The sequence below is a fragment of the Mobula hypostoma genome, chromosome 24 (genome assembly GCF_963921235.1).
Source record: "Mobula hypostoma chromosome 24, sMobHyp1.1, whole genome shotgun sequence".
Lineage (NCBI taxonomy): Eukaryota > Metazoa > Chordata > Chondrichthyes > Myliobatiformes > Myliobatidae > Mobula > Mobula hypostoma.
This window is the reverse complement of record NC_086120.1, coordinates 18,116,415-18,127,634: the sequence shown is the minus strand read 5'-3', so window position 1 is coordinate 18,127,634 and position 11,220 is coordinate 18,116,415. Positions and strand designations below refer to the sequence as shown.

The 11,220-nt window shown below is 42.4% G+C and overlaps 1 protein-coding gene across 1 annotated transcript; it reads right to left on the bottom strand.

Annotated features, from left to right (window-relative positions):
* Positions 1 to 3,243: 3,243 nt before the first annotated feature.
* Positions 3,244 to 10,995, bottom strand: rx1 (retinal homeobox gene 1). The gene is made up of 3 exons (XM_063032130.1): positions 10,755 to 10,995; positions 7,941 to 8,191; positions 3,244 to 3,687 (listed from the first exon to the last, which is right to left on the bottom strand). The coding sequence occupies exons 1-3, from the start codon at positions 10,993 to 10,995 to the stop codon at positions 3,244 to 3,246; spliced, it is 936 nt and encodes a 311-aa protein (XP_062888200.1).
* Between the last annotated feature and the right edge of the window lie 225 nt (positions 10,996 to 11,220).

Genomic DNA, 11,220 nt, shown 5'->3' with positions numbered 1-11,220 from the left:
CCATCTGCTATCAGATTTCTGAATGGACATTGAACACTACCTCACCACTTTATTTTCCTCTTTTTTGCAGTACTTATTTAATTTAACCTTATGTATATTTTTACTGTAATTCAGTTTTTATTATTATGAATTACAACATTCTGTTTCCACAGAACAACAAATTTCACCACATAGGCCGGTGTTATTAAACCTGATTCTGATTCTGACTCAGAACTTTGACACTTGTAAAATTAAGAAAGAAGTAGCAAAGTGACATCAGGACAAAGAACATAGATGGAGCTAAATAGATGGATACTCAAATTTTATCCAACAAGGACAGGAACTGGGACCATTTACAATAACAGTGTGGGCTCAGAATCATAAGGACAGTTTCAAGTTAGTCGTTGACATCTAATTTAAGGGTGTAGATAATAAAGAAGGCGACTGTTGGCAACACACAGGAGTAAACTTCCAGAGGTGGTGTCTAATTGACAAATGCTTTTCAGTAGATTTTGTTATGAGGAATAAGGAAATCACTTATGCCTTACAAATTAAATGTCAAAATTGAGATATGGTAATGACATAGTTTAATAATCCCATTAAAAAAGTAAGTAAAACACTTTGTTAATAAATCCAAAATTCTTTAAGTCATTAGTTGGAACAGCGCAGAGGATGTTGAGCAGTTCCAGTCTCTATATTATGCAAAGGACAAGCAAAACAGTTTACCAGGAGCATGAGTGACCATGCTGGGATTCTGCGGGATGACCTGCTGAAGACCTTTAGGTTTACAACAGTGTTTCACAGAGTTGTTTCTGCTCTCAATGAGACCCCAACTAGGAATCATAAAAATATGTGAGCCTGTTGTTAATGCAAGAAGGAATTCAGAAGGAAAGTCTTTATCCATAAAGTGACAGAATGTGAAATTTATTACTTCAATGAGTACTTAATGTGAAAAGAACACCTGCATTGAGGAGAAGCTGGAAAAGTTCATGAGAGTATTGAGGGATGTTCTGGGTGTTGATGGATTTGGATGACAAGAAATGGGAAGATGCTAATGTGCAGTATAAACACCTTATTGCCAATATTTGTAGTAGCTTATAACTCTGGGAGACCTTAAGCAAATATTGGGCTTGAATGTAAACACTCACTGTTCTGCTTATAACTATCAGTATTTCTCTTAGGACATTACTCTTGTACTTCATTTAAGACCATAAGACGTAGGAGCAGAATTAGGCCATTCAGCCCATCGAGTCTGCTCCAGCATTCAATCATGGTTAATTTATTATCCCTCTCAACCCCTTTCTCCTGCCTTCTACCTGTGATTTTTGATGCCCTTACTAATCAAGAACCTATTAACCTCCACTTCAAGTATACACAATGACTTGGCCTCTACTGCCACCTGTAACAACAAATTCCACAGATTCACCACCCTCTAATTAATTTCTTCCTCATGTCTGTCCTAAAGGATGTCCTTCTATTCTGAGGCTGTGTCCTGTGCTCCTAGGCACCCCCTCTGTAGGAAACATCCTCTCCGCATACACTCTATCTAGGCCTTTTAATATTTGATAGCTTTCAATGAGATTCCACCCCCACCCTCATTCTTCTAAACTTCAAATGTTCCTCATACGTTAACAATTTCATTCCTGGGATCATTCTCATGAACTTCCTCTGGACCTTCTCCAATGCCCAATGGAAACTGCATAAGTTATGATATTTGAAACAATCAGTGCTTATCCCTATTTCCTTTCTATACTAATTTTTAAAGTTAAGGTCTGTCCCGAGCCTTGTGGTACATCAGGCCGGTGCTTATCCGGTTTCTGTGGCGTAAAGCGACTGAGAGTATAAGACTCCCTTCTCCATAAAAAACTTTTGAGTATTTATTCCAAACAAATTATTTATTAAAATGTACTTAAGACTATATTTGTGACAACAAAGCTATTGGTGTTTTGCATTGAGGAAGATCTCCTGAAACCAGCAGGTTCATTGCAAACCTATATTTATATAAGGTCCTTTCAAATCCCCAGGATTTCCCTGAACACTTTACATTCAACTAGGGCCTTAAGGATAAATAGTGGGGAATATGTAGAGTAGTCATGATTTATCTGACAAATACAATTAGGTGCACCAGCCCTGTTTTCATATTTTCAGTGTAGGTGACACAGAATGTTGCATGTAAACCACCTTGAATTTGACTTGTTAGATCATAGGACTTTTTAAAAGAGTTACATTGCATCTAAATGTGTTGCACCAGGGTGCTACATGGAAACTAATACCAGTTCCCAGTTCTAACAGATCTCATTTTGGTCAGTGCAAGAAATCAAATTCAAAGCCATCTATAAAAACTATATTTGAATGTATTTGAGAGATAATATCACATATTTCCAGTGTATCAAGTGCTCAAGTAACTGCGTGTCAACATTCCAACAACTTTGCTGATTTATGTGGGATTTTAACAGCGTTATTCACCAACATTCTGGAAAGCCTCTGCTTGAGATTCAAAATAAAATTTATTTGCAAGAAGTTGAATTTAAGACCCAATGAGCAAGTACTGTAAAAGTTTTTCATTGGCTAAAGTTGACAGTTCTTTTCAAGCAATAAATGTTTTTTTTTTAAACAATCTTTAAGACAACACGATGTGAAAGATGAAACAATCTTCTTTTTATCTCCTTATGCTGAAATAAAAGAAGACCTTCATATTACCTCCTTCTGGTCTCCACATGTACTATGATCATAATGTGGAAATTAACATTCTATAACCTACAAGCCTTTAGAACTCAAGCCTGGTGTCTTCTAACTTCTATATCTTTGCTCATCTCCTTTTCTATTCTTTATAACCTTGGCAGTGTCCTGCACTCTGGGCCTTTGGTCCTTTGCCTAGGTTCCTCAATAACATAAAAAATAATTGCACATAGCTACATATCTGACATATCTATTTGGAATAGGAATGGAAGACAACATTTTGCTATAACCTCACGGTAGTGAAAAACTGTGGAAAATGGGAAATTCCCTTAGCACAAAATTATCACCTTAATTAATGAAAAGATAAAGTTCGTCCTTTGGCTTTTATCTAAGTCCAGTCACAATTGGTATTGTATCTCAGATTATGCTGGTTATGCCGATAGCTTTCAAGATGTAGGCATTTGTTGTCATGACTACTAGTCCATAATTATACGAAGTCACGTAGAAACTGAAGGAATCCATCTCATCAATATTCCAACCTGGAATCTGTTGGATTACAATTGGTCCTCATTTCATATTGTTCTGTCAGATGGGTTGCCAGCTTTTGTCGATGGACTGAATGTGCTCCTTTGCTTTCATCCTTAAGGAGGCAATGCTAGAACTTCTCTGATCTGCATCTTCCAATGGATACTTGTCAACAAATGTTGTTGCACACTGGTAAGTCGGAGGTCCCATGGACTGCATTGTCTGGGCCATTGGTGGAGGGGAGTTTAAGAACGTGTGACCCGAGTAACCGGTCTGCAAGCCTTGAGGTGCCCCCATGAAGCCTGGTATACTGTGGATGGAGGTTGCATTAGAAATGGGAGATGTCAACCAGGGATCCAGGGGGAGGGAATTGCTCATGGGTCCGATACTGGAGGGCATTGGTGGTCTGTTGAAGGACAGCATGGGAGAATCATGCAACTTCATCGTGCTGGCCTCAATTTTTTCTTGTCTTCTCCACTTTGCCCTGCGGTTTTGAAACCACACCTGTGATTTTTAAAAGAAAGAAATTTTGTAGGAATGATTTATGCAGGATATTGGTTGCACAGACTACCCCCACCCTCTTCAGGATCCCACCCCAATCTTCTGACCCTTTCTGCTGAAAATCCAAAATCATGTTGGTGATATGTTTCCATGATCTTTGGTTGGCTTTACAGGTCTGCACCACAGGCAAATTCCACCACCGGGCTTTGCTTAAACCAATCATATCCTCTTACCAGCACACTTCCTTTAGCAATCAGTGTATAGTGATTGAAACTGGAAACATTGGCTGCCTTTCTAGTTCTGGTTCATGGCTAAACACAGAAAGACAATAAATAAACCCAAGCATTTAAAGATATAATTCACCATGCGGGAGTGCAGAAAGAAAGGAAGCCATTAAAATTGTGTTGAATGCCAGTGTAATGAGCTAAAGATAAATCAGGACAACGTTAGTTAAGTCATGATTAGAATGCTATGTGTGGATTTCTGCTTCTTTCTATGAGATATCAAAGCCAGTAGGAATGTGCAGCAGAGACTGGTGTTGGCAATGGGATATTGTTGTTTTGTGAAGAGACCCGAGATCCCACTGAATCCTGAAGTACATCGGTGACCAAAATATATCTCGGGCTAGCAACTCAAGGGGGAGAGTTCATTTATTTACAGCTGTTGGTAAAGAGGGTGGTGAAAAATCATTATTTGCAGATACAAAGTGCAAAATATTTTGCCCAGGATCTTGCTGAACTAGAGGTCACGGCATCTTTTAAGGAAGATGGAATATGGTCTAAGGCTATGGTGAAAGGATTGACAGTAGAATCAGGCTGTATTATGAAAGGGATGGCACAAGTACAAAGAGCATAAGGAATCCTTTCCATACAGGCTTCTGTAGTCTATCCCATTTCAGGGTGCTAAAAGCTCTCACCAGTCGATTCAGCACATGGCAGATCTTAAGCCCAGCAGCCTTTGGTCTGTATAATTTAACAGCCTCACCCACTGTAGGGTCACAGGGGAATTATGCCTGAGTGTACAAGGCAAACTGTATTATAGGGATTTAATTGTGGACTGCACACCTTAATAAAATAAATATTTGATGGGTTTTAGCTCCACCTAACATATGGCTTCGTACAGCAAATTGTTCAATATGTATTCTAGGGTATGTTTCCCCTGTCATGCAGTGGGTGAGCTGTCAACTTATACAGACTAAGGACCGTCGGGTTCAAAATCTACCATGAGCTGAACTAGCTGAATCTCCCTGAGACAGCAAGTTGGAGAACTCTCAGCATCCCTTGCTTAGTAATCGACTGCAGAAACTTGTACCACAGACAGTGACCATTCTGCCCTTGGCATTTGTGCTGTGTTTTGGATAATGCAATCCTGAATATATTGCAAACAAATTAGTTCTGCACAGTCTTGGATTTATTCTAATTCGCCCATGAAAAAAATGCCATGATATCTAACTCAACAAGGTATAGTGGCAAGCCCCATCCTTATGCAAACAGATTTAACAAAAAGGTATCTGTGTTCCTGTCAATTCTGCTTTCAAATATATTTGAAATATCTGAGATTGTGTTAATTGAAATAAAGGGATAGTCTTCAAATGATAAGTTTAATCACATATTGGTACATCATTGTTGGGTTGAGTGTTTGATGCAGAGCCCTAGTGTGAGCTCCTGGTGTTGTTGCAAGTCTGAAAGAGGAAGGGCATTTATTCTTAATTGAGATGTCAGAAATTTTCATCTCCTCTTAGGGTACAGGATCAATTTGCAGGGACAAGGTCCTTTATAAGTGCACAAACAAAGTGAATGTTAAATCATCTAATTGGGGTGCATAAAAGGAGTCAGAGATAATCAATGCCTAGTTGAAGTTCACCAGCGTCTCTGGTTGTGTATCAGGATCACAAGTTCACCCTTCTCCTAGGAGCAGATTTCTGATGGGTCCACTTCAGTAGTTATCAACCTCAGTCCAGTATGTCATTTGCTGCTCAGCTGTTAGTCTGTTCAGTGGATTGTGGCCCAGTCTGCAGCGCACATGCAGCGAGCCGGCTCAGCTGACCCACTGCTGTGCCCAGGGATGTACCCTGAGACAGCCTGCGTAAGTATTTTTTTTTGAGTGTTCCAGGCATTTGGATAATTGTGGCCGCAAATCATAACACGGTTTTACAGAGAGGGGAAACCTGAGAAATTGAGCAAAGTTTCTCAACTCATTAGTGGCATCAACTGCTACTCATTCACCAGATCATTTTCCCTCTATGCCAGTGACTATACTTCATTAGGAGTTTGAGGAGATTTGTTATGACACCAAAGACCAGCAAATGTCTACAGCAGAACAGCAGGGAGTGTTCTGACTGTTGCATTACAGCCTAATAAGGAAGCTCCAATGTGCAAGATAAAAAGTGGCTGCACAGGGTTATAGACGCATCAGGGGCACAACCCTTCCTACCATCAAGGATCTTCAAAAAGCAATCCCTGAGGATGGAGACATTCACCATTAAGGACACTTGCCATCCAGAACATGCTCTCTTCGCATTACTACCATGGGGCAGGAGGCATAGCAGCATTCAACACTCAACGTTTTAGGAACTGCCTCTTCCCTTCATCCAACCTGAGTGTGGCCTCGTCATGGCAGTAGAAGAGGCCATGGACGGACATGTCAGGATGGGAAGTCAAATTGAAATGGGTGGCCACCAGGAAATTCTGCCTTTTCTGACAGACAAAGTGAAGGTGCTCATTTAAGTGGTCTCCCAATCTAGGTCAGGTCGCACCGATGTAGAGGAAGCCACACCAGGAACTTCTGATACAATAGATGACCCTTACAGACTGGTGTCACTTCACATGGAAGGACTGTTTGGAGTCCTGAATGATGGTGAGGGAGGAGGTGTAAGACTTGTCCCACTTCCAGGGATAAGTGCCAGGAAGGAGATATGAGTGGGGAAGGATGGGTGGACAAGGGAGCATGTAGAGAGTGATCCCCATAGAAAGTGGAGAGTGGGGGAAAGGATAGATGTGCTTAGTGGTAGGATCCCATTGTAGATGGCAGAATTTATGGAGAACGATGTGCTGGATATGGAGACTCATGGGGTGGTAGCTAAGGAGAAAGGGAACCCTCATGCTGTTATGACAATGGGAGGATGGGATGAGGGCAGATGTGTGAGAAATGGAGATGCAGGTGAGGGCAGCATCGATGGATGTGTAAGGGAAACCCCATTCTTTAAAGAAAGAGGACATCTCAGACTTCCCATTCTGTCAGGTCATACTCATAGTCATACTTTATTGATCCTGGGAAAAATTGGTTAAAGTCTGTCCATGGCATTTTCTACTTCCACAACGAGGCAACTCTCAAGTTGGAGGAGCAACACCTGATATCTCTTCTCTAACTTCCAGTAGTTCTCCACATCCCTCCCCATTCTCTCTCTTTTTTTCCCTTTCCCCACTCTGGTTCCCATCTCTCTTCCCATCTGCCTATCACCTCCCTCTGTTGCCCCTCCTCCTTCCCTTTCTTCCATGGTCTACTGTCCTCAGGTATGAGATTGCTTTTTTCTTCAGCTTCCTCTTCCCTCTATCACCTCCCAGCTTCTTACCCTATTCCCCTCCCCCTCCATCCACCCTCCACCTCACCCGGTTCCGCCAATCACCCGCCAGTTGTTACCCCTTCCCCTCCCCCACCTTCTTATTCGGGTTTCTTCCCCTTTCTTTTCCAGGGTAGATGAAGGGCATCAGCTGGAAACGTTAATTGTTTGAGATGCCCTGATGATTTACCACCACTGGGAGCATGTTGTAATTGGATTTGGAAACAATGCGTGATTTCAAATGCAAACGTGTCCCATTACCGTGACCTTCTCCTTGTAGTGAATCGGGTGTCATCGACATTTCTGCATCATTTTATCACTAGCACTCTTCCATTCTTTATTCTGAAATAATAAACATTCTTAATTTTATTTTCTCATTTTTATTCTCAATTTTCTTTCTTTATCTGACCTCCCTTGTTTCGAACGTTTCAGCTCTGTGTTTATCCTCGCTGTATACGGTTGGGTTTAATCTCTGCTTATTTCAATTTTCCCTCTCATTTCCCCTCTTGTTTTCTCCGCCTCTCTCCTTGTCGTGCAGGAGTACAATTTCTGTCCAGCATTAACAAAAAGCCAAGCTGCTGGAGGAACTCACGTTTGACCGCTGAGTTCCTTCACCAGTTTGTTCCAGACTCCGTCGCTTCGCCTTTTGGACTCTCTCCTCTGGCTCCCTCAACGTGGGCTCCTTCCCCCGACTCACCTGGACTCGGACCTCCGGCAAGTTGACCTTCATAGCCAGCTCCTCCCTGCTGTACACATCGGGGTAGTGTGACTTCTCGAACGCTCTCTCCAACTCGTGGAGCTGGTAGGTGGTGAAGGTCGTCCGGTTTCTTCGGTGTTTCTTCTTGGGCGGCTCCTCGTCCATGTCCAGACCAGCTTCCTCCTGGCTTACGGTAGAGCTGCCGAACTCACCCAGCTCGTCTCTGCATTTGCTCAAGAACAGGCCAGAATCTAAGGAAAACCAACACATAATTAACTTGGCAGAAATCATCTCCCAAAGTGTGGAAGCTAAACCAAGCTGGGCGCGACAGAGGCTAAATATCATTCCCTCTCAGAATCGAGGTGGAGGGGCAGAAAGTTAATCAGCGAGTCTTAAAGATGTAGCGTGGAAACAGATCTGTCAGTCCACGGAGTCCATGCCAAACGTCAGTCACTTACACTAAACCTCATGCTTTATTCTCCCACATTCTCAACAACTCGCCTCAGAATCCTGAAAACACAACGCGGGTAACTACAGGTTCTGCTTAACTTATCATTCAGTAGATTCATACAACACAGATCCGCTTCACGTTCAGGTATCCGACCTCCAGATCGGATGCTGTTTGATTCTGAAGTCGTCGCACACACTCACTTTATCGGGAGTGGTTTCATGCGAAAGAACAATAGCCTCAATGGCAAATCAGCCTTTGGAAATAGGTTACATCGATTTGCAATTTTCTGAAAAGCGACTTGATCGCAAACTTCCTGGCCAGCTTGTTTCCCACACGCCTCGCCAGCTGATTTGATTTGAATGGTGATTAGGACTGAACTCTGTTTACGAGCATGGGGGGGTGGAGGGGGAGGGAGGTTGGTAACCCACGGTTCGAGGCCTTGACCACCGACCCTTCAAGACGGACCAGATGCTCAGCTACTGTCCCCCAGTTTGTCCTCCTTCCTCATAATTCCTTTCTTTTTTTTAAATCTTGGTGGCTCCACGTGGAAACAACGGCGCTGTGCGCCAAGCTGCTGGTTTGCAAAATGATCGCAGTCGTGTGGAAGAGGCCACGAAACTGGGATCAGAAGGCGAATAAGCTCATCCAGAGGAAATCAAAACAAAGCCTCCAGACCACAACAAAAACAAAGAGACAAAGAGCTCAAAGTTAAGCAAACGCGGCAATATATCCCAAAATATCACTTTAGTCTAGAGGACTTGCTAACAAGAGGCTAACACAACGCATTTCATTGAAATGGGAATAAATGACCACCGACAATCAACAAGTTTGGCAAATGAGCTAAAGTGTATCAGAAACTTGCGTCCGTGCAACAATTAATGTTACGATAACAGAACGAACATTGTTCGGCCTCAAGTATTGCCTATACGTTTCAAAGTATAATTCTTTATGCTCTCAAATTTAATTACAGAGTTTTTAAAAAGGATTAGCAGAACGCACCCCCAATTTGAGTGCAGAACAAAGCTATTGATTGTACCGAAGGGAAATTCGGCGCGGTTCGATGATCGAACTCAGTTCCGGTTCAGTTAGGAACCCGAAGCAGGACGAGCTGGAACATAAGCCCCGCCCTCCTTCTAGATTTAGGCTGAATTGTTGGAATAAATTGCCCCTAACTTTGATACATGGTAGTGTTACTAATCGTGTCAATAAAAGGAAGACCACCAGATTCTTTTTCCCCACAAACTTTCTCTAAAGTGCAGTCTCTGAATTCGACAGGTGTGCTCTCCGCTCTGTGACTAACCAGCACCTCCTCCAGATTTAAGATTTATTATAACGTGCTTGCGCAATCACGGCGATTACATTTGCTAAATTGCCTCGCGAAATGTCAACATGGGAATTATTTTCTATTTTTATAAAGATGACGCACACACAGAAGGCTCTGATTTTTTTCTAAAGTGAACTATTAGAGCCCTCTCACCCGAAGATATTGTACTTAACTCCGTCAGTTTCAAATAAAAGACCGGGCGCGCAAGTGAAAGATGACTTAAACGATTTCCCTTTGCTTAAAGTCACAGAGCGATCCAGCTCGCAAACACGAGCCCGCTCTGACCATTGCTCCCATCTATACGAATCATCCTGTGCTCTTCACATTCTACCAACAGCCTCCCCCCCCCCCCCATTCAACCACTCACCTACACACTAGGGGCAATTTGCAGCCATTAATTAACCTACTGGCCCGCAATATCTTTTGGCGTGTGAAAGGAAATCGGATCACCCAGATCAAAAAAGCCTCGAGGTCGCCGGGAGAACGTGCGAACTCCACACAGACAACACTTGAGATCAGGTTTGAACCCAGGTCTCTGGCGCTGTGAGGCAGCAACGGCGTCACCCAAAGTATGAATTTAACCTCTCAGACTTTAGTAGGAAGATTTTTTTAAAGCCCTGTTTTAAGATAATAAAATTTAAATGTAATTATTGTAAGATTAAATGATGAGGTAGTCTATTTGTATAATATCTGTTTTTATATATGAAGTTCATGAGAATATAAGGCCTCTCCGTCCATGTGGGAAACATTTAACTACAATATGAAATATTTAGTACGCTATGAACAAATCACATGCGATAACTCCTGCAAGTATCTCTACCGCGCTGAGAGTTTCAGTAGTGAAGGGTATTGGTACTCACATTCGCATGGAGTTTGGTCTTATTTTCTTTTAACTAGCAAAATGTTTTTGTATAAAAAGAATACACGTGAACGGTGATAAAATTCCACATTGTTTTGTTTTTTTTTTGCCCGTTCTACATAAAACTCAATCGCGCAAAGTTTAAGGCCAGCATTCTGAAAGTTGAAAATGCCACCTTACCGTCAGGCGTGCCTGGCCGAGCCGAGCCCAGGGAGGGGACGTGGCTGTAGCGGTCACTCTGCTGGGATTCCCCCGTCTCCTGGATGGACTTGGAAGAGAGGGGTGCAGAGTTGAGCAGGGATTGATCCTTTGCAAATCCCAGGATCACGTCGATGCTGTGAACTCGCGAACAGGCGCTTGGGCTCTTAACCATTTCGTGGAACTTGCTTGGAATCAGGCATTTCTCGTCCATGCAATCCATTGTGGCTCGAAGAACGCATCCCGGCTACAAAGCAAAAATAAAACAGGATATCGCTTACAATTTCATCGCAAAGGGCTCTCAAACGAAATCTTATCCGGATGTATCGTACTTGTTTCGGCAAGTACAATCCTTGACCTGTCAAAGGGGTAAAATCATAAGGACAACAAAACTCCAGCGAAATTATGAAGAAAAAGAGGAACTTTGAATTAAAATTGTTAGAAATTG

Coding starts and splice junctions, on each gene's coding strand:
- rx1 (XM_063032130.1), bottom strand. CDS start 10,995: ATGGATTGCATGGACGAGAAATGCCTGATTCCAAGCAAGTTCCACGAA. Junction 8,192..10,754: donor TCGGCCAGGCACGCCTGACG/GTAAGGTGGCAT, acceptor GGTTTTCCTTAG/ATTCTGGCCTGTTCTTGAGC. Junction 3,688..7,940: donor TGCCGGAGGTCCGAGTCCAG/GTGAGTCGGGGG, acceptor TAAAAATCACAG/GTGTGGTTTCAAAACCGCAG.